The sequence below is a fragment of the Rattus rattus genome, chromosome 1 (genome assembly GCF_011064425.1).
Source record: "Rattus rattus isolate New Zealand chromosome 1, Rrattus_CSIRO_v1, whole genome shotgun sequence".
NCBI lineage: Eukaryota > Metazoa > Chordata > Mammalia > Rodentia > Muridae > Rattus > Rattus rattus.
The window spans coordinates 29,851,971-29,876,215 of NC_046154.1; the positions used below are offsets into that span (position 1 = coordinate 29,851,971).

Genomic DNA, 24,245 nt, shown 5'->3' on the forward strand with positions numbered 1-24,245 from the left:
ATGCTTAGGGTGGAACAGAGTCGCCTGGGACCAAGGGCTCATGACCAGCTCTGAGACACAGCAGCATAAAAGCACTGTGCAGGAGAGTTAGGGGACAAGAACCAGAGGGTGAAGCTTCAAGAAGGACGTGCCTGAAACAGAGCTTCGCAGACTGGGGGCCTATCCTGCTTCAGACATGTGAAATTAAGTTAGAGGTTTCAGCTAGCAGTACAAAATGGAAGAGACATGGTCAGGGTGCCTCACACCCAGGCCAAACACCCTGGGTGACAGTTTGTACTATAGATGTGTGTGCACTGTAGGTTGTGATTGGGAAAAATGCATACACATACATGTGTGCACACACACACATACACACACATACACACATATATACTTGTGTATACATGCATATGGACACATGTATGAGTACAAACATACACACACACTTATGGTGGGGTGTGATTCACAAAGTCACTCACAGACAGGCATAGGAAGATGGCTAGGGCCAAAGCCTGAGACGTTATGGATAAACTCCTAAAGGTTTGTAGGTGAACTCCAGTTTCACCACATAGTTAGGGGATGTGTGCTCTTGGGCGGGTGACACTGCTTGTCTGAGCTTCTGCTAAAAGAAAGAGGAGCTGGCAGGTCACTGCGCTTTGGGGAGAAGGCTACATAGCACAGACCCTCGCACACAGCAGGTATTCAACAGCCACACAGTAGGTATGCGGTAAGCAGGAGACCTAGAGACTGCCCCCCCCACTAGCTATACAGCATGCACACAGTAAGGACATAATCAATAGCCTAGCTCTGGAGTTTGATGATGGGGTCTGTCACTGAGCCTTCAACCAATCACGGTGACGTTGGGAACCTCAAGAACAGGACCTATCAGGCACACCCAATACTTACTTAATCAGAAGAAAGTATGCTAAGAAGTTCTACTGTTCTGTTTTGGAAAACATGACAAGAAGATGCAGGTGGCTGTCCCTCTGGCTCAGGGGCTGGGCCTCCATAGTGGTATATACTGTCTCTAGAAAAGCCAACCTCTGTGATGTCTCCAGGCCCAGTGGGCTTCTGGCTAATTTTTTGCACATTGCAAAGGTTTCCTCCAGTGTAGTCAGAGGGAACGAGGCCACTCATTAAGTCCAGATAGGAAAATATAGTTCCTGCAACTGTAGCTTTTTACCCCAGACCCCAGAGTATTGATCAATTTTGAATACTGTCTTAAATTACAAGCAAGGTTTTAAGGCAGTCTGGTCTCCTACCCTGCATCCAATGGATGTCCAGCCCCTCTTCGGGTGCAAGGTGTGGCCCCCCTCTTTTAGAGGTGGCTCCTGCCATTCAAAGTGCCTTCCTTATTGGAGCATGAATGTGCTTACCTGGGGTTTCTACCTGCCGCTCCTGCTCTGAGCTCTTACCCCAATCGGAGGTTGGACGTAAGTAGGGACACTCCCTAAGGCAGCTTGCCTATGCTTGCAGTGAAGTCGTGCTCTGCATAGAATGATGAACAGTGCAGGTGTGGAGAACCTCTGGACTGTAGGACATCAGCTAAAACTGCTGAGGACCCATGGGGCTCTGGCTCAGAAGGGCAGCGGGGCTGCTGGCTGGGAAACTGGCTTCCCTTGCCGTAAGATGGGTATGCGGCTAACATCCACCTCATAGCATGATGATAAGGGGAGACAGTGGAGGTGCCTGTCAAGTTCCTCACACTGGGCCTGACTCTTGGCACTAATCACAATGATGACTCTGTCCTGAAGAGTGGCAGACAGGTTATTTGTGTCTGAGAACTGACCCTCTGGTACCTAAAGGCTGCCTGGGCATGTGCAGAGATACAGGCATGGAGACCTCAGGATGCACAGATGTAACGGACCCAAGACAATGATGCCCAAAGTCCCATGTAGGTACCAATGTGAAAGGCTGAGGCCCTCAAGGCCACTGCTGCTCTCTCAAAAGAAGCCCTATTCCAGTCCTGCTTACCTTGGTACTGGGCGCTGAAGCCACGCTGCCGGTGGTTACCGTCTGATGTGAAGTGTAGCCGCAGCCAGTTCTTGCTGCTGATGACAGGCGCTGGGAGGCTGGCTCCGGTAAACCTGGGGGGACAGGACAGAGAAAGGTCAGGAGCTAAGCAGGACATCAAGGAGTCCACCCACCTTCTGAAGCAAGAGGAGAGCACCATCCACTCCAGCAGCCTGGGGTCTGTGCAGCTGAAGGGATTGCCAGGCAAATGACTCACCCGGCCTCGGATTCCCCAAATCCCAGCAGATGCTCAGGGCTTGAGAGTAACCAAAGGAGGCTAGGAGTCAGGTTGAGGGTCCTCTATGGTCAATCCCATCGACGTTGTATTGCTTTTCCTATTTTTCTATTCTCTGGGTCTTTGTTCTTTTCTGACTGGACTGTGCTCAACTGTCTCCCTTCCTCCTGCACTCCCCCTCCCCCCCACTAAAGTCCCTAAAATGTCCCAGCCCCAGGAAAGTCTTGACAGTCACATAGCTCTTGGATTAGGCTCAAATCAAAGCTTCCAGCCTGTGACCTTGTCCCCAGCACCAGGCTTTCCTAAGTGAGAAGGCCAGCCACAAAGGCTTGGGCCCTGAGGCTATCCCAGAGCCTGGCACCTCCCAGAGCCTGGCACCTCCAAGCTCACCCACAGCATCTCCTTCCCTACCCTCTAACACCACAGCACTCAATTTCAATTACAGTTCTGCTGTCAGTTCTCCCAAAGACCGACCCTCAGTAGGGAGCAGTGGGGAGGAGTAGGGAAGCAGCTCAATCTTGGGGGGATCTGCAAGCTGTGCTTTGTGACCACAGAGAGTTCCCTAAATCCTCTGGGATCCTGTGACCTGATCTATGGAGTAGATATGTCCATATCCCCGCCTCAGGGTTTCAGGGACTCACACGGATGACACTCTGCAGAGAGCCCGGGGTCCCCCAAAACGGCAAACTCTTGGGAATGGCACGTGTTATCTATTCTCACTTTGGGACTCAGGACCCAAAGTGACACTTGGCAGAGAGATGCGTGTCAGGGTCCCAGCAAAGAGCAGTTCTGAGAAACAGTCCTTGTTAAGGTGGTGTGGAGCAGTGCAGGGAAACAATAAGAGGGGAACCATGGAATGGGCTAATAAGGCATGGGGGCTCAGTACCATCCCTCCCCTCTGGAGTAGAGGAAATTGGAAATACCCCTAACCATAGGGTTGCATTTCAAAACCCGCTCTCTACCCAAATCCTCAGCTGGTTTGGGAAAACCCGGGCAGAAAGAACACGGAATGAACAACCAGAGCGCACACTCCTTGGCCCTCTCCAGACTCCCGGATGCTCCTGCATCTGCATCATCGATCTAGCCTATTAGAGACTTGATCAAAGATGGATGCTCGCCCCCAGGAGAGTCTTACAGACAGAGGGCACGGGAGAAGACCAGAGAGGGGGATGCGCAGGGGCAGACCCTAGAGAACCAACAGAGTGGCTTCCCATAAATATAAACGAAACAAAAGATCTAACCAAGGAGCTTGATACCCTCTGATCTCAATTCTTACTATCACGAAAACGCTGACGCACACAGAACTCTAGGAATATAACCCACAGTGCTTGGGCAAGAACTATTATAGAAACCAATTACGGTATTTCACCAGATCCCATTTAAAATAGTTTATTACGGGGTAAGTCATTTAAGTTTTCTAAGGAGCCTCAATTGGTATAGCGGGCTCCCCCACCCTAGGCCAAATTCAATTCGAGCTCAATGGCAGAGCTTGGAGGCTATTTACATATGGAAGTGGAAGTAGGGAAGCTTCACCTGAATAATTCAGGACCCGAGGCTGCTTCTTTAAAAAGCAAGGAAGGGGTAGTCCCTTATAATTGGAAGTTGGGGCAGGGAACTTCTCAGCTCAGGGGTGAGGCGGGATTTGATGCTCAGCTTCTATGCATAGCATAACCTACAGTTACCTGGCACCTTCTCGCTGTTCAGTCTCCTCCCAGACAGCAAGCCTTGTGCCTTTTCCTCCCCCAACACCCCCCCTCTCTGTCTCTGTCTCTCTCTCTTCCTCTCTCTCTCTCTGTCTCTGTTCTGTCTCTCTCTGTCTCTGTCTCTCTCTCTGTCTCTGTCTCTCTTTCTTTCTGTCTCTCTGTCTCTGTCTCTCTGTCTCTGTCTCTCTGTCTCTCTCTTTCTGTCTCTCTCTTTCTGTCTCTCTCTGTCTCTCTCTCTCTGTCTCTCTCTCTGTCTCTTTATCTCTGTGTGTGTGTGAATGTGTGGGCACACATGTGTATGTGTGTGCCCACGTGCTCAGCTCTCTTCCCTACCCAACTCCATCCTTCTAAGCATATTATGTTGAGCATTTGAGGGTGTCCTTGTCCCTATCACAGAACTTGGGGCTTCTGTGGTAGGATCCTCACCAAATGGCTATGGACGGATGGCACCAGTTTCGGCTCAAAGCTTTCAACAGAACAACACACAGTGACTCTCTCCCAGAATCTCACCCCTCAGGATGTCGAGTCAGGAGGATTGCTGGGAGTTCGAGGCTAGTATGTGCTACACAGCAAGAGAACTTGGTCATCAAAAAATCCAAAGTTAAAACCAGCAAACAGAAAATTCCTTTTCATGCTAGTAAGTACAAAGATGTGGGCAAACTTACTGGGCGGAGTTATGTTGAGGTGGAAGAGTAAAGATTTACAGGAAGCAGAGTGGACTGGGAGTGTGATGGGGGGGGGTTGTACATCACGATCATGGGGAGGAAGCATGAACTGCGAGTGAGGGTCATGAGCAAGGTCTGTGGCTGTGGACCGTGAACATGGAAGGCACTGAAATCTCATTCACTGGAACTCTGGGAGAGTTGAATGTCCAGTGAGAGGAAATGGACCTGTGGTAGCCAGAGCCGTGTTGAGTGATGCTGTCAGTAGATCCTGCATGGCTGAGGAGGAGGGAATGGCCCAGATCTAGGTTCCTTAACTGTGTGGGAAGGTCATTTTATATTATTATTATTATTATTATTACTATTATTATTACTATTATTATTATTATATATTTACAATCCAGTCATTGCCCACCCTCCTGGTCCCCCCTCCTACAGTTCCTCATCCCATCCCCCCTCCCACAGGAAGGCCACTTTTGCCAGCCATCTAATGAGCTGTGTATTCACAATTGGGAGTATGATTTTATATAAATGACCTCTTAGCAGAATTCATCAAAATGGAAACAAAGCAAAATGCATCCTCAGTGGTTCCTGCCCTCTGAGTAAAGTCCACCCTATTGACCTCTACAGCCTTCAGCAAAGTTTCCCCTTCCCTGTTCCCCGCTCTATCTCTTGTTTCTTTATGCTCTAAGCAAATGGGCTCCTTGCTGTGAAAACTCGCGCAGGCCTGCTTCTGCCCCAGGACCTTTGCACCTGACCAGTTCCCTCTGCCTGCCATGCTGACCCTCCCTCTAGACCTCCACCTGGCTCACTCTCACGGCCTCAAGCTGTCGGGCACATGTCATATGCTCAGTGGAGCTTTCCTCCTCCTGATTTGTCTCCACTGGCTTTCAGCCTGAGCATGTGTACATGAGTGCACACACACCACACACACATGCACACACACCCACACACACCCCCCCCACCCCACACCCCCCCCTACACACACACACACACAACACACTACACACACACACACAACACACACCACACACACACACACACACACACACACACACGGGCACACATACACCTAAACATACCTACATACACCACACATGGGTGTACACACACCCATTTACACACACCACACACACACACACACACACACACTACCCTAAACATACACTTGGCACACATACACACACACATGGGTGTACACACACCCACTTACACACACACCACACACACACCTAAACATACACTTGGGTACACATACACCTACATACACATGGGTGTACACACACCCACTTACACACACACCACACACACACCTAAACATACACTTGGGTACACATACACCTACATACACATGGGTGTACACACACCCACTTACACACACCACACACAGATGTACACACCTATACACACTTGGGTACACATAGACCTACACACACATAGGTGTATACACACCTACACACACAACTACACACCACACACACACACAACCACACACACACACACACACACACCTAAACATACACTTGGGTACACATACACCTACATACACATGGGTGTACACACACCCACTTACACACACACCACACACACACCTAAACATACACTTGGGTACACATACACATACACATGGGTGTATACACACCCACACACATACACACACATAGGTGTACACACCCACACACACAACCACACACCACACACACACACACACACACACACACCCAAACACACTTGGGTACACACAGATGTACACACACACCACACACACATACACACTTGGGTACACATACACCATACACACATGGGGTACACACCCACTTACACACACACACACACACACCTAAACAAATACACACACACATGGGGTACACACACACCTTACACACACCACACACACACACACACACACACACACACACACACACACACCTAAACATACACTTGGGTACACATACACTCTGCTACTGGTCATAACACAAAGGAGAGCATTACACGCACACAGTGTTGGAAAGGAACCCTGTTCTCTGAGTGTCCCCACCTTCAGATTTAAGCTCTCTCTGCTGTTTCCCACTGGGCCACCCGGATACACAGAGAGGTAAAGAAACCCACTCTCCATCACACAGCACTTCACGGCGGAGGTGAGATTATAACCTAGACCATGTCATTCAGAGCTTGGGCACTCAGCCAGCAATGCACTGTCACAAACACACGTGCCCCGTGGAACAGTCTAGGCTGAATTCCATCCTGTGTCTTCCTTCCTCCCTACCCTCCAGGATCCTTCCTCTTTAATTTTGTTCCTTCTTAGAATCGTAATTAAAGGAGAGAAACACAAAGGGAGAGGCTCCCCCTTCAAACCTTCCTGTCCACATTAACTTCCCTCTGGGGGGCCTGGGGAATTACAAGCTTGCCCAGTAAATCGCTCCTGCAGTACTACATGAAACGTAGTTTAGCAAGTGCACGCGAGGTGTTTTCCTTTTTGGTAAATTGACTTCTGTTAAATGGGGCTTCATTAATGGAATCTGGCTTGGGGAGAATTAAAAAAAAAAGAAAAGAAAAAACACTCCCTTTAATGCCTGGAGTTGATTGGGGGATGGAGGGAGGAGTGGCAGAGTGAGCTCAGCCTCCCCCCCCCTCTGTGAAAAGCATTTCTTCATGGAAGCTTCTCGTGGGGTCCGGATGTTCAGGCTCTGAGAGAAGCCCGTCCAAATGGCAACAATGTGTATCCGGGCACTGCTGCCTGTCCGCGGAGACAGAGGAGACTGGTTTAAGTGCCAGCCTCCCTGTGAACTGCCAGTCCTGTGAAGGCTCGCATGTATCCAGTCACCAGGCATGCAGGGGGCAGGGGCACTTTTTTGAGGAGCTGATTGGGCAGTCCCTGCCTCTGTGCAGTGCCTCTCCCTCCCTCACAGTTGCTGTTACCTAACAAAGGCACCCATGGCCCCTCACATGGGCCGTGGTTCTGAGCTCGTGTAGCCCAGTGGGGTTGGGCTCCAGGCCTTTCTGCACCTCAGACTCCAGTGTGAGCCATCCCTCATCTCTGTGGCAGGCCTGCGAGGGGGCCAGATGGGGGTAGGGGAGGTATAACCCCATCCCCCTCCTTCCCCTCCACCTGTCAGGGGGATGGAAGGGACACTGTGGCACAAGCAAGTTGATCCTTCCAGAAAAGTGTTAGTGCAGGGACAGACCCACCAGCTCTGGAACTGAGCACAAGTTCTCATACAGCTTTCCCTCCCTGGCGACACCCACTGAGTCCCTGCCTCTGAGGTCCCTCTACCCAGAATGTCTTCTCTGATGCCACATCTGATGACCTGGCACAAGGTCACTGGTCCTATAAGCCTGGCCAACTGTTGCCTGCTCAGTGTGTCCCCTCTGTAGCAGGGTCACGTGCCACCATCCTAGGCCGACTGACTTGTAATCGATCATCTTTGGACTTGATGATCTTCCCAGCTAGTAAAGCAAGCTCCACATGGGGCAGGATGGGAGTCTCTCTGTAGATCTCCAGCCACACAGTGGGACAGATTAGTAACCGAACGTGGCTGGCAAGCAAGGCTCCAGTCAGTGGATACAGTTTCCCCCTCCGCAGAGTCAGAGCCACGCCCATCCATTCATTTGCATACTGTTCACTGCTACTCTGTCACACCACAGAAAACACCTTGCATTAGGGCTGGGTAGAGAGGCCTAGCATATGAGAATCCATGGGTTCAACGCCCTAAAATGATTACAGGGTACATATCTATTGGGAGGTGGGGTGGGGCAAGGAAGTTCAAGGTATTGTTGTTTACCGGCTGGTCCTTTGCTCATCCCTGGCACACGTGCCTCACTGATGATGTCACTAAATTAAACCTGAATTTCTAAGGAGGGACTCACAAAAGGACAAATGTGCCGTAGACATTTCATTGCCACATGAACAACATATAAACACCCATGCCAGTTAGCTTTGCATGCAAGTAAGGCTTTTCCCTGAACACAGCCTCTATCTCATTTAAATCGCACCAGCCACCCAGGCAACAAATATTTACTAACTGGTACTGTGTACCAAGATGGTGCCCCTGATCCGAGGAAGAGAACTTTGGTGGGGGGGTGGTTGTGCCCTTCGAATTCTTCTTAAGAGACTCCCCCTTCGCAGCATTGTTCAAGAGAATTCGATCGGGCTCCCATCGTGGCGGCTGTATTTCCTTCCGCACTCGTATCTCATCCGTTTATGTGATGTTTAATTTAAATCACATAATTACAATAACAAATATGACTCGCACTGGGAGAGCTGGCAACAGACCCAGCCGATTCTCAGAAAGTACAAGGCTCAGCTGGAGGAAGCCGGAGCACAGGGGCGGGAGGGCAGGGTGGGAGACGGCTGGCAGGCGGCCACAGGCAGCAGGCAAGAAGCTCTGTTACGGTTGTGGGAACACCAGAACACTTGTGTGGGGGGGGGAGGTTGGAGGGTGTTCACATGGATGTGTATGTGCATGTGTGTATGTGTGTGCATGTGTGTCTTTGTGTGCATGTGTGCATGTGTGTATGTGTGCGCATGTGTGTGCATGTGTGTGTGCATGTGTGTGTGCATGTGAGTGTGTGTGCATGTGTGTATGTATGTATGTGTGTGCATGTGTGTGTGAGTGTGTGTGCATGTGTGTGTGTGTGTGTGCATGTGTGTGTGTGTGTGCATGTGTGTGTATGTGTGAGAGTGTGTGTGTGTGTGTGTGTGTGTGTGTGTGTGTGTGTGTAGCGGTTAACCTGTGGGAGGTACCCACCTTGCATTTTGAAAAAGTTTCTCTCATTGGTCTGGAACTAGCCTGGAACTAGCCAGTGAGCCCCAGGAATCCTCTAGCCTCAGTCTCTCCAGCTCATGGGTTACATGTAGCTGTCATCATGCCTGACTTTCTCCACTCAGTTTCTGAGGGTTGAACTCAGGGTCCCATGTTTGAGCAGTAAGCACTTTACCAACTGAACTCTGCAGCCCCAGGGTGCTTGCACCGTATGTATACGAACCCACAGAAGATGAACCAAAGCAATTGCTTACTTCCATGGGTACTGTGCTTCCCTAAATACATCATTCCCTCTGCGGTCAGAAGGGGGAGCATGAGTAACTGATCTAAGATTCCATTCCAGAAGTCCTTATGGGGTCTTCTGGCCTGATGCTCACTTTGCATGAACTCCTGGGCTGGTTACTTTTATACACAAGCTAGAGTCGTTCTGCAAGCAGAAACTTCTGCCAGCTTGGCCGGTGGGCAAGCCTGTGATGCATTTTCTTGACTGATGATTGACGCGGGAGGTGCCACCCATTGATTCTAAGTGCTCTAAGAAAGCAGGCTGAGCAAGCCGTGAGGAACAAGTCAGCAGGCAGCACTCCCCATGGCCTCTGCATCAGCTCTGTCTCTAGGTGCCTACTTTGAGCTCTTTCCCCAACTTCCCTGGATGGCAGGCTTCAAGCTGTAAGATGAAATAAACTCCTTTTCCCAACTTGTTTTAGCCGTGGTTTTTATCACAGAAATAGAAACCCTAAGACAGTCGTCCCTTGCTGTAATGAAAAATTCATCTCCTTGCAATTCTCCCTGACCAGCTTCCTCTATAAATCCCTGTCCCAGATACTTTCTCTCCTCCTTTGGGGGGGTTTGGGAGGGGGTGAGCGTCAGCATCAGGAAACCCACTCCTGAACACTTGGTTTGGCTTGCTTCATTTTCTCCCGGGCCTGTTTCTCTCCAGACTGACGAAAGCCACTATCTTTTTCTTGCCTGTCCACCGTTCCTCAATACTTGACAAAGTATTTACCACAAGGGGCAGACTCACTGAATACTGCACAGAGGCACAAGGGACTATGAACCGTGTGCACGTATGATGAGGTCTCTGCTGATGAACGCAGAGGGCATGTTGTAGCTTGGGGAGCAGGTGACCTTCTGGACAGCGTGGAGGGATGTAGGTAGGGTACCATGGCTGCACGCATCCTGATTGTGAGAGTGTTGCCCCTTGTGCCAGGAAGACACGGGTCACCACATTTGCTCTTGCCTTGGCTGTTCCTCCCATTTACTCGGCAGCTGCTGGAATACCATCCCAGGGGGACTCCCCAGACGCAGGCACCCCCAGGACACCAGCAACGGAGTCTTTGTCACTATGGGCAAACGTTTCTGTTTTCCCACAAGCGGCTCCATGAGCAGAACTTTGCAGTTTGGCTGATTGTTAGCTCCAGGGAGCCCCCCCCAGTCACACCAGGCAAATGTTTTTCCTTCAGATTCGTGGCTCCCTGGAGGATGTGTCTCAACCTGGAGCTTGGAGGAACGAGGCCCCAGGCTGGGTCTGTGGCTGGGGAAGAGCTTTGCTATTGACATCTGGGCCTTGCCTCTTGGGTGGCAGCACACTAAGGCTTTTATGGGGGCTGGAGATCGTTGTGGCCTTGCATCCCAGGCTCACGGCTGAAGGGCTGGAGGCTTCTTGCTTGACATACAGGATGTGTCCTGAAAGAGTGAAGCGATTTAACAGAGAACTCACTGGGGGCGCTGCACCAGGGCCTTGGGCATGGGTCCTCAGAAATTTCTTAGGAATGGTGTCCACCTCTGTCCCCTTCTGTCTCCAATCTAAGTCACAGGGTTCAACTCTTCCCTAAACACTAAAATCTGTCAAAGGCCAGTCTGTGTCCCTCAACCTGGAGCTCCCCAAAAGGCTGACCATAATAGATGTATTACATGGCAATTCCTAACAGCCGACTGGATCAGAGTGCTCACGTGACCTAAGCTAGGCTCATCAGGAGATGGGTTTCTATTAGGAAGACAGGTTCCCGGGGCCCTGGTTTGCGGTTGCTTGATGGAGAGGAATGAGTGCTCACTTAGATAAAGAGGAAGAAGCCCTCCAGCCTAATTCTCTTGGGAACAGATAGGGTAGGGAAAGGGTCCCGGCATATCTTCTTCTACTCCTACTGTGCCCCACACACATAAGATGTCCTAAGCTACAACCATCAGGTCTCTTCTAGTCCTGTTCCAGGCTGCTTGGGGCAGCATCTCAAAGCAGATTTACTCTTATTAGTTTCAGGGCTCTCAGGAACCCTGTTCCTTCAGGGTTCCATTCCCATCTGGGCCTCTATCACAACAGGTTAGACCTGAGATTCAGGGAGGTGGCCCTGATGCTCTGTAACTGAGGAGTCTCCTGTCGGCATGACCTAGGGCTAAGGATCAGTTTTTATTTTGAAAGGGGGCAAGTTTTAAGAGCTTAGTGACCATGCCAGCCCTACAGGGCATCAGCGTTTCTCCCTACCAGCTGTCTTCAGCGCTGATACCATAGGCTGATCCTACACAGACGGAACAGAAGAAGGTTCAAGGTGAGGCCAGAGCCTGGGAACCAGTCAATGCTGGATTTAAATCCAGGCTCTGCTCTTAACTAGGTGGACATGTAACATCACAGGACTAGAAGAGACTGATGGACGTAGCCTAGGACATCTTGTACGTGTGTGGGGCACAGTAGGAGTAGAGGAGATACTGGGATGCCTTTCCAACCCCATCCGTTTCCCCACGGAACTAGGGTGTGGGAGATCCCTCCTCTTCATCTAAGTGAGCACCCACTCTTTGTCTCCACCAAACAACTTAAATTCCTCACCAAGGTCATGGGATTCCTCAGCACAGCTGTGCTCTGTGCACTGCACTCGGAAACCGCTAAGGGAATAGAGGCCTCACAGGAGAACGTGAAGGGTACCTGAGCGATGCACAGAGAATGTTACCTCCGGAGGACATGGGGTGCAATAAATTGATTCATCAACCCCCCCCCCGAAATAGGCTTCCAAGGTCAATGAGAGGGCTAGCATCTCTTCTATGCACTAAACAGAGCTGGGGTGAAAAGGTAAAGACATCGTTGCCTGCTTCCCCTGCAGCCACTCCTCCATCTCAGCCTTGCCTGTCTTCCTCCTGCACTGGAAGATGGAGAAATTGGGAAAAGACTGGGAGAAAGAGAAGACCACCTTTCCCAGGGAGGGTGGACACTCCCGCCTCATGGTGGCTTCAGGCACACTCCTCTTGGAATACTTCCACAGAGGAAATGTTTTAGATGCCTTCCAAGGGCCTCTCCCACTCCACCGCCATCCTGGGTGTCTTCCCTCACCCCCCGAATGTGGTCGGATAGCCGTGACAGTGCTTCCGGGGCAGCTGCATAGTTGAGGGTTTAGACCCTTTGTGATCGTGAAGGTCAGTGAGGGTTCCTGGAATGTCATCGCCCTGAGTTCTGTTCTCACCTATGTGCTGACCCTGTGACCTTGGGCAGTGGCTTTATGCGCTGCATCCACAGTTGCAGGCCATGACAAGGGATAGGGACACTACTCCATGATGAGTTAGGCAGAGCCAGCTGTCAAGAAGCCTCAAGCTACAGCAATGACCCCCTCTGGCAGAGACCACACCTCTGTCAGCCAAGGAGACTTCAGAGGTAAGGGACCATCAGAGAAGTCTGTCTGGTGACTTGGATGCACATCTTTTAAATTACCAGCTTGCTCACTCAGGGTAAGGAAGTTCCACCACTAGGTCTGAGACATGAGATGGTTCACACAGGCACCTTCAGCGCCACGTCTGGTGCATTAGCAGGCTCCAGGCACAGACGTGGATGCTATGAGGGCCATGGTGTGTGAGGCATACATTATCTCTAACGAACTAGACTTGGGTATCAGCATGGTAAGGCTGCAACAAATGGAAGAGGGGGAGAACTGAAAGGGAGAGGAGGGTTCCTGTTTGCTCTTAGCCTGTCTCACCACACCTGTGTCTGCGCCACATATCCCATCCCTTCACACCTGTCTGTGTCATGTATCCATTCACACCTGTGCCTGTGTCATGTATCCCATACCTTCACACCTGTGTCTGTGCCATGTATCTCATCCCTTCACACCTGTGTCATGTATCCATTCACACCTTGCCTGTGCCATGTATCCTATCCCTTCACACCTGTGTCTGTGCCATGTATCTCATCCCTTCACACCTGTGTCTGTGCCATGTATCCTATCCCTTCACACCTGTGCCTGTACCATGTATCCCATACCTTCACACCTGTGTCTGTGCCATGTATGCTATCCCTTCACACCTGTGTCTGTGCCATGTATCCTATCCCTTCATACCTGTCTATGCCATGTATCCATTCACACCTGTGTCTGTGCCATGTATCTCATCCCTTCATACCTGTGTCTGTGTCATGTATCCCATCCCTTCAGACCTGTGTCTGTGCCATGTATCCCATCCCTTCACACCTGTGTCTGTGTCATGTATCCCATCCCATCACACCTGTGTCTGTCATGTATCCCATCCCTTCACACCTGTCTGTGTCATGTATCCATTCACACCTGTGCCTGTGCCATGTATCCAATCCCTTCACACCTGTGTCTGTGCCATGTATCCCATCCCTTCAGATCTGTGTCTATGTCATGTATCTTATCCATTCACACCTGTGCCTGTGCCATGTATCCCATCCCTTCATATCTGTGTCTATGTCATGTATCTTATCCATTCACACCTGTGTCTGTGCCATGTATACAATCCCATCAGACCTGTGTCTGTGTCATGTATCTTATCAATTCACACCTGTGTCATGTATCTTATCAGTTCATACCTGTGTTTGTGTATGTATTCCATCCCTTCACACCTATGTCTGTGCCATGTATCCCATCCCTTCATACCTGCCTGTGCTATGTATCCCATCCCTTCAGACCTGTGTCTGTGTCATGTATCTTATCCATTCACACCTGTGTCTGTGTCATGTATACAATCCCTTCAGACCTGTGTCTGTGCCATGTATCCCATCCCTTCACACCTGTGTATGCTCTGTACTGGTAACTTCAGGTCAAAGAAATCCAGATCATTCTGGAATGGAGAAGCAACCAGTAGCTGTTGTAATTAAACCACAAAAGAGCAGGGCTGCAGATGATTCAGGGATGTCCAGAGCTACAAGCTCAGATGCCATCACCCTCGCTCTGCAGGCTGTGTGCTGGCCAACTGCAAATGGCAGCAGCTGGAGGCTGAACCACGGACACTCAGCTGCTCCCCGACTCAGCCTTTCACCCTCCTCACCAGAAAGAACAGAGATCTCTTTTTTCTCGTGGCAAACAGAAAATACCCTCAGAGGGTCTCAGATGACTTGTCTAGGCCATGGGCACATCCCTTAGGACAAGGGAATGGTTTCCAGTGGAGCGGTTCTCCAAAAGAATGTGTTGAAAGGGAGGGGTGCCAGGGAAGGTCATCACGGTTGGAAGGAGGGTAGGGGACTGAATGAAATAAGGCCATTTTCTAACCCTGTGGCTTGAATGGCTTTGTTAAGGCCTATGAAGGATTCCCCGCCCCATGACCCTGCCACGACCCCAAGCACTGTCTGGTCTAGGTCTATGTTTTTCCAGAGGTGACCAGGCTTGTCTGACCCTTAGTGTCATGCTTCCATTCTTGTACCAGATCATTTCCACTTCCTGTCTACCTATCCAACAGACCATGGTGCTAGATGCCCCTCTCCCAAGTTCTCGAAGAACATGATTAAAGCTTAAGAAAGCTGCATCGCTATGGAACTGTCTGCTGAGTAGAAGGCTTACTCCAGATATTCCCAGCGGTCTCCTCAGGCCCCCTCTTCTGGTTCCAATGTCTAACCCAGCATCCATCCTCCCATTCAGTGACCACATCAGTCTTATCCAGGGTATATTAGTTTCCCTGTCTTCCTAAGACTTGAGGATCAAAGAGCATCAATCATAAGTCTGCACTCAGTCCATGACTGGGCCTGATGTTTTCTTGAGACTGGATGCAGGATGTGAGCATGGAGGGAGGCCACACTGATGGGCATTGCTTTTATTACGGCATCATAGAAGGGGCCTGTGGTGCTGTCAGTGTGACCTATCACTGGTGCTGACCTCCGGGACAGCTTGGTTGAGTGATGCCTGCTAACTTCCTCTGCTGTAAAGACCGTCAGTTATCCTCTTCCTGACTCTGTATCCAGCCTATGATACAATACAGAGTGTGTGTCATCTATTTGTCCTGTCATTCCAGCCTGTAAATGCTGGCTGGCTCCTCAAATGCCTTTTTATCTTCTTAGGCCTGTGTGTATGTGTGTGTGTGTGTGTGTGTGTGTGTGTGTGTGTGCGCGCGCGCGACCATCTGCCTTACCTTTTAGATACAGGGTCCCTTTCATTGGCCTTGAGGTCATTGATTCGGGTAGATCATGTGGCCAATAGTTACCAGGGAGCCCTGGTATCATTTTTCATTTCACTTGTTTCACTTTAAAAAAAAAAAGATCTTATTTATTTGTTTGTTTATTTCATGCATATAAGTACACTGTAGCTGTCTTCAGATACACCAGAAGAGGGCATCGGATTCCTATTACAGATGGTTGTGAGCCACCATGTGGTTGCTGGGAATTGAACTCAGGACCTCTGGAAGAACAAGTCAGTGCTCTTAACCGCTGAGCCATCTCTCCAGCCCTTTGTTTCACTTTTCAATGTGGATTCTGGGAGCCAAGCTGGGGTCCTCACGCTTGCGTGGCAAACACTTTGCCAATGGAGCTGTTGCCTCAGTTCCCTCACTGATTTTTAAAGGCGTGACTTTGAGAGCAAGACTTGACTGGAGATCACCCTCTGACAGGCAAAGGCAGCTCTGGAGCTCCCGTCTGTCTAGCCCTGGAAGCCATACTCTTCCCCCCTGCATTGTTACCAAGGAAAGCATCTCTCACACTTGCCTACATGGAGTTCTTCAGCTCAGCCAGGAGCATTAGTGAGTCTTGAGATCAGCCTGTGGGTTTTCTTCCAACCATCAAAATCAAACACAACAGAAAATATGTCACACATAATACAGTTTAGTACTTGAAACTATGACCTCTTTCTTATAATGGCAAGGAAAACAGCAACCCCCGTGGGGTTTCATAGAGGATTATATGGATTGATTATACTCAGAAACTGAGGCTGATACACATTATATATGTTCACATATGTTAATGAGCTGACACAAAATGTACTTTTTATTGTAGACTGCAATCAAGAGATGTAAACAAAAACTGAACTCATAGCCAGACTGAGAGCCAGTAGATTTAAAATGCCCCAGCCTATAAACTGTTTAAATAAAGCTTTATTGGCAAAGACATTTATTTATGGATTGTCTGTGGTTACTTTTGAACCAGAAGGGCAGAGCTGAGTATTTGCAACAGGAAATCCCGCCATCCATTAAGCCTGAGGTCTTTACTGTCTGGCTACTAGACCAATGCCCCTACCTAGAGGACATCTTGTAATTCAGGACATTGGATGGAAGAAGCTGGGTCCTTACCCTTGGCAGGCACTGCTCCTGCTTCTGGGTCTTTAGAGACTGTGAGGGTCTGGATCTCTAGAATTTCAATACCCTTCTGCTTGGGGTTGACGCCTACCTATATGCTGAAAGATTACTGCCACAGTACTTTGGCCCAGGTCCCAGCAGAATAATTTGAGGAGTATTTAATAGACTATTCAGCCAAAGAGATGGCTCAGAGATTAAGAGCACTGACTTCTCTTCCAGAGGTCCTGAGGTCAATTCCCAGCAACAACATGGTGGCTCACAACCGTCTGTAATGGGATCCGATGCCCTCTTCTGGTGCGTCTGAAGACAGTGTACTCACATGCATAATAAAATAATTTTTTTAAATAAGCAAGACTATTCACAAAGGCGAGGGTAGGGTTTCTTGCCCTATGCATGTGGCACTACTGTCCCCCACTGGATTTTCAGTAGAGCCACTTACAGACAGGTCTGTTGGGCTTCACTGCACTCTCCTCTAGTGGGGTATCAATTTTTACCCCAAAGAAGCCAATTTGCTTAACTGTTTTAGTACTTTGTAAACTAACCCTGAGAAATGAGGACCCTTTCGAGGATGGGGAGGGGCTGCCGGAAGAGCTAAGAAATCCTATTTTCAATGTAATTAATAAACTCTCAGGTTCTCTTCCCTCTTTCCCCTCCAGTTTCTTCAGAGAAACGAAAGGATTCAGACTCTGAGCGGAAGCGCTTGGGTTTTAAATTAGACAACTTTGTCCCGACGGGAACCAAGTCCCAGCTGTCACAGCTGATTATTTTTAGAGTTACTACTAAACCCTTCGTGCAGCAGGTACTACCCCTGCTCAAGGCAAACAGAAAGCCTTCACATGCTATCATGACAGCTCCCGAGACATCCCCCCTCCTTGCCTTCATTATTTCCAGCCTGCGTGGAGGATGAGGAGGCGGCATCCTGACAATCACACGGAGTAAGGCAGTCCTTGTTATGACCCACCGGGAGACAGGGATATAAAGACCCCAGAGGCTGAGCAAAGCCCGCAGCCTCCAGGAAGCCAAAGGGAAAGATTCCCAGGGCCAGTAGCAGTTCTAATAAGGTTCAAATAAACCTTCATCTTCCCTTAGAGGAAGAAAAAAAAAAGTCCCTGGAGAAACCAACCACTAAGAGGGCCTGTCTGCAAATGGCTGAGCTTGGCTGGCATTGGTCAGCTTGGGGATGACATCACAATTTCCCTTCTTTGACCCAACAAAGTCCACCAGCATTGAAAAGGCCGGGCACTGGCTGAGGCTCACATACAGAGAAAATCCCACCATAAGTAGGGCACCTTCTAGATTGCTCCTGGGGTTATAGAGACAGAAATCTCTGCTATCCAAATCAGCAGGATCCAGCAAAGGAAATCATGATTTTACAAACATGGGGAAAAAAGTCCAGCTAAGACCCAAGGTGAATGTCTCTTCTTACATCCATTTTATGATAAATTTCAGAAACAAATTCAAGGAGCAACAGCCAAACACCTACCTTACCTTTAACGAATTCTCTAGAAGGTGTTCAGAAAAATGGAGGTCCATCTCGAAAAATGAAAAGGCAAAGTTTGAAGCCATAGCCAAACTCGACAAAGCCCGGTACCAGGAAGAAATGATGAATTACGTGGGCAAGAGAAGAAAGAGAAGAAAGAGGGACCCATTGGCACCTCGGAAGCCTCCATCCTCCTTCCTGCTCTTCTCCCTGGACCACTTCGCCAAGCTGAAGCAAGAGAACCCCAGCTGGACAGTGGTAGAGGTGGCCAAGGCTGCCGGGAAGATGTGGTCCATGATTACAGATGTGGACAAAAAACCCTATGAACAGAAGGCCGCAATTATGCGGGCAAAGTACTTCCAGGAGCGGGAGGCCTACCTCAGCCAATGCCAGAACAGTAAGATCAACCTCCAGGGATCGTCCAAAAGCAGTTTGAAAGAATAAAATGTCATTCAACTGGCTCTCTGGCCCTGTCCTACGTGGTTAGAGTGCCCTTGGATGCTATGCTATGAAAGTGAGTGGTTCAATGGAGGTCCAGCCTTGGGGAGGCTGGCTTTCAGAGAGGGAACTGGCTGCAGGACCCAAACGGCCTGGGTTAACCTGGGTGCTCAAGCACATGTGCAAAGTCATTTGGGCATGGGGAGTCACACAGCTGCTTCTGTGACCAAAGTATAGTGATTGGCTCAGATGTCTTCACAAAATTCCTAGCTTCTGCCGTGGCTTGCCATCTCATGGGAATGGGGCCAGACTGAGGAGGGATTGTGCTGTCTGTGCAGGCAGCCATTTTGATTTTGATTACGACTCTGGGTTCAGAATCCAGTTGTTTGGATTTCCACATGCCAGGTTTATGGGACAGGGGCCTTGGGATGTTCCTGCCTAGTGTGGGAACCCAATGACAGAGAAGGTTATGAATGGTGGTGAATGAGAAGCACAGGGGGTAGGGGTGGAGGGGTGAGGCCACCCAAGAAGCTCTCATGTTGGTGAAATCCTTACTTCCCCATGGCTTACAGCTGCTACTCCAGCTTGGCTCTGCTTCCCCTTCACCCTCTCAAGAGACACCCTCATTTTCTGCTTCATTGAAAAGAGAGATCATCAGACATAAGCATTCTCCCTCAAAAACTGCACCCCACACCCACACCCCCCCCACTCCCACCTTGTGTCTCCTAGGGAGCCCCAGCCTCCTCCTTGAAAGCAGGGTACAGCACCTGCATTGTGTATTATCTTAGTGACTAGACGGGGCGGCACAGTTCTGAATACTTGATAGGTGGCCTCGCTTCAAGCCAATGGTACCCTACCTCGCTAGCCAATTTGCCCTAGAAAGTTTCCTTGCAGTTGGATGAAGCAGTCCATCCAAGGATCTGGGAGAAAAATGTCTGGCAGCTGAGGGGACCTTAAGCTGACAGTGAAAAGCGGAGGCTCTGCCCTCCAAGCAGAAGGGAGGCTGTAGCAACCATACAAGTATAGTGTGCATTTCTACAGCTGAGCTATCACGTGACAATTATGGCCGAAACCTAGGTTGTGGCCTTTTGAAGGCTCAAGCAAAGGATGCAAGGCTAGAAGTGAAGATATTTCTCAGAGGCTAGCCTCGACCATAAGATCTTCCTTCCTGCCTTTGTGTCTTCAGCAAGGTCATAACAGACGAATTTCCACAGCCAGCAGGTGACTAAACTCTACAGAAGTATTGTGTTAAGACATGGGACAAAGAATACCAACTGGCAAACTTCTAGAAGGTGCCATTGACAGCTTTGTTCCTCTGCCTCGATTGTTATTCTCTCCAACCCTTTGTTACTAATTCTTAAAATGTGTTTCAAACAACATCTCCTCTGTCTGGTGCTTAGACACAGACTTTCCTACCTCCTCATTGCTGGCTCCTGAATGGCAGCTGTCTAGTGCATGGTTGCAGGGCACATTGGACTCTGCTCTGGGACCTTGTGCTATTCCTTTCCAGTTTCCTGTGTCATGAGAATGTGGGTGGTCAAGTCAGTTTTGACAGCAGGATGCAGGGCATCCTTAAAGACACAATAGATGCTTACAGACAATGGGAGGAGATGACTATTGAATTCTAGTGACCATAATGGAGGACAGCGGAGAATCACAGAAGGATGGGGAAGAAGAGGGACTTGCATCTAACATGATGGGTGGGAGAGTGGGTAATCCAACAAGATGCCCTGCCTTTGAGAGAACAGAGACTGAGCCTCTGGGCCCAGCACCATCTTCATGACCAGTCTTCTCTGGTTCCCCTCTCTGTGTACTCATTAATATATCCAGTACTTTAATAGTTTTCCTGCATCATACCAGTAACTTCTGGTATTGGGGACATATCAAGGGAGAAAGCGACAGAAAAGTCAGCCAACAAACTAGAGTTAATCACTAGTGCTAGGTGAAGGGACAATGACAGGTTGGGTAGAGGGCACTCTTAAGTGGGCATGTGTGTATGTGCATTCATGCATACATGTGTGCATGTGCATGTGTGTGTGCGCGCATGTGTGTGTAGGTCAGAGGGCAACAGTAGGACTTGGACCTCTTCCATCCCATGGGAGCCAAATAAGTTGTCAGTCTCCATGGCAAGTACCTTTATCTGTAGAACCATTTAACCATCCCAGCACCTATGTTTATAGCACAGTTAAGGATACTGAGTCCTGTGGAGAACGTCCTTTGAAGCTACAGGGCTACAAGGGCTAAGGTCCTAAGGCCAGAAGAAGGCGTGACTATTACAGGGACTTGGGACATGCCCAGGTACCTCATATAAGATGAAGTCTGGTGCTAGGCTTTGACAAGTTCACAGGAAACATGAGTGCAGCTGGGACCCACAGAGTTCTGTCAGTGTGGTGGAAGGGAGCTGTGTGCTCCCATCTATGACGTGTACTATTGATCTTTCTAGAATCTTCAGAGACTATCAAGTGCCAATCACCCTGATAAGTTCAGGAAAAGGAGGCACAGCTCAAAAGACACAAGGATAATCGACTCATGTTCCCCTCCAAGAGCAGAGATAATGAGGGCTTTCCATCGGGAACTGCTTAGAGTGCCCATTGCTAAAAACCCAGCGTGGCAACTCTGAGATTGTTCTCTCTCTGATTCATTCTCCCCAGAAGGGGGCTGGTAAAGATGGGCAACAGAATGTTCCAGAAGAAAGCTTTATCTGGGACCTCACATGTGCAGGGGGGGCAGGTGGTTCTGCTCCAGTCCTCCTCCTGACCCTTCCCGTCCCCGCAGTGAGGTCACGTCTGCCTGTTGATCAGTTCCTCAGTAATGAAGTGGACCCTCCTCTTGCTTCCCCATTCGTCTGCCAATTGATTCTGTGCTGGAGAGGGAAATAAGTATATTTCATTCATTGGGTTTCCCTCAAATCCCGACAGAGAAGTAGATCAAGGTTGCAGGACGATCGATGTGAAAATGTCATTCAACCACACTGGGATCTTTTTGTTGTCTGGGCCATCCACTAAAACCTCTGCTGTTTAGGGGATTGAAGCTCTAGTTCTCTGGCCTATAAGATCCACAGACAGGGTGGGGTCACCAAGGTGACATCATAAAGGCTGGGGTGCTCCGTTGTCATGTGACTTCTTGTCACACTTCCATAGATAAGATCTGACCTCCTGGTGAGCTGAGAATAAGCCAGGGCCTTTGTTGTAAATGCGCTGTGGGGACAGGGTAGGGATGGAGCTTCCCTTGGTAACAGTGGGGTGTGGTGTTTGGCTTAGTCTGCAGCAGAGTAGTTTAAAGTAGGTGAAGGTACCACCTTCAGGAAACAGGTCACCCAAAGAGACCAGGGGACTCTGAGGCTGTCCTTGATCTCTGAGTTGGGGTGCACTGACCAACAGCTTTGCTGTCCCCACTCAGGGTTCCTGGTTTAATCTCTGTTATGCAGACTGGCTGGCTATGCTTGTAAGATTCTCCCCTTTAACAGTGACATGCTTGCCTGGTTGCCTGTCACCTGTGGGAGTCGGATATGACACAATCAGGTCAGAAACTGGTCTCACTGTCCCTGGGCTTGTAAGATGCTCTTAGAGGCTCCACCTCCTGATATCTCAGTCTATGTTTCCCTCCCCATCTAGCGTGAGTTGCGTCTAGAGATTCCATTGCAATAAAGACAGTAACACAAAAGTGTTGGTCTATCATTGGTGCACGTTCATGGGTGTGGAAGTCACAAGACAATCTGTCATTTCATAGGTGCTTAAAACATACACAAACATGAGCTGGTGCACGCGCGAGCGCGCGCACACACACACACACACACACACACACACACACACACATGCACACACACGCACAAGCACACATGCACACAGGTGGTCTCTTACTGGCAGGAATTTGCCAAGTGTCTACCTGTCTCTGGCCTGAGAATAAGAACGTGCCATCCTGCCTGGCTTTTATTTGGATTCTGGGGATAAAGGACAGACCTTTGCCTAACTGTGCTACCTCCCTAACCATGTCATTTTGCTGTAATTTCTACGACTTTAACCTAGTTCCCCTTTGCTTGAAGCACACTGACATATGGAAAACGGCCCATGAAAGAAGATCGCATGGCAAGGCACAAAGATGTCAGTGCTACACAGCAGGAGTTGAGGTACCCAGCCTGGTCTTCAAGGAACTAAGTCCTCCCAAGAACCAAGACAGATCTAGGAGCTGGACTGTCTCTAGACAAAGAACTGGGCTCTGTAGTCTTAGGGATTCCCTTTCTGGAGCTTGTGACCCGGCTAGGATGCACCTGATTCCAGACATAGCCTGAGAGGTGTAAGACTTGAGGTCATTTGTTACCACCTGGAATAGTCGGTGGATGCAGAGTTTGGCACCAAGCTAAGGAGAGAGTCATGACATAGACCTGTAGCATGTGGATAGCTGTGGAACCGGGTGTCTGGAGCAGGGAGGGGCTGAGAGAGCATTGGAAAGATCGTTAGGACAAATCTTCAAACGTTCAAGCAGAGTGTTGAAAGCAAGACTTGGAGGGTGTTGCTTGTGAGGACAGGAGGAGCGCATATTAGAAACCGGGAGGAAGAGATCCTTTGTAAGGCACAGTTTAACGATACTGTTGTCTGTGGATTCGTGGCAAAGAGGAGGGAGGTGTCCAGGGTTAGAATATCTTGCCTCATTCTCAGGAGGAAATCCCTGGGATAGTGGGGAACCAGGGTGCTCCTTTTGAAAGTCCTCTCTCCTGGGGGTAAATTATGCTGGGTATTAGGAAAGGGCTTTTAAGGGCTGTTTGGAAATTAAGCTGGGGTGGGAGTGGTGTAAATAATCCTCTGGGTAAGACTCCAGAGGCTCAAAAGGGTCCTGCAGACAGAGATCAGCAGCTTTGGCCTCAAGGGTCCTTTAGCTCAAACAAAAGACCCTGTGGGAATGGACCCATGAGAGCTGCTTCTTGGCTGTCTTAGCCAGAGGTCCGGGTAGGGAAGGCTTAGTCCCGGTGAATATGTGGCTGTTGCTATGGTCAGTTTATTAAAAGTGAATCTCGTGGTCTTACAGTCCCTGTCTCCTCCAGGTGTTAATGAGCTCCAACCCTGGTGGCACGAAACATCTCAGGTTAGGTTCTGGTACATTTTAGGTAGGTCACACAAGCCATAGCACGGGTGGTCTCTGGGGCTAGAGTCCAGGTTTTTGTTTGGAGACAATTCCAGTGACTATGAGGGTGATGCCAGTCAGAATTACAGGAGACACCCCCCAACTCCACAAAGGTTTCGAGAAAAGGCTGACAGCTGGGTCTGAAAGGGGCTGAGAGAGCACAGAATTTAATTTCTTAACAAACTGGCTAATCAATCAATAATTTTGTTCTTAGTCTTGTAATCTATCCTAGGCTGGCCTCAAACTCACAGTGATCCTCCTGTCTTCATCTCGCAAGTGCCGAGACAGGCACATGATACCACGCCTGGCCCAGTACAGTATTTAAAAGGGCTGTTGGATGACGAGCCAAGCCCTACCCAAACACATGCT

General features: G+C 49.4%; 2 protein-coding genes across 2 annotated transcripts in view; one reads left to right on the top strand and one right to left on the bottom strand.

Annotated features, from left to right (window-relative positions):
* The window catches only part of Csmd2 (CUB and Sushi multiple domains 2), a 569,599-nt gene that overhangs the window by 277,179 nt on the left and 268,175 nt on the right, over positions 1-24,245 (bottom strand). The window contains exon 6 of the mRNA XM_032897562.1: positions 1,954-2,066. Coding sequence (XP_032753453.1) covers positions 1,954-2,066 — 113 coding nt within the window. The remainder of the gene's footprint in view (positions 1-1,953; positions 2,067-24,245) is intronic.
* On the top strand, positions 18,103-18,781 carry Hmgb4 (high mobility group box 4). Its single transcript, XM_032897550.1, has one exon. The coding sequence runs from the start codon at positions 18,219-18,221 to the stop codon at positions 18,762-18,764; it is 546 nt and encodes a 181-aa protein (XP_032753441.1). The 5' UTR covers positions 18,103-18,218; the 3' UTR covers positions 18,765-18,781.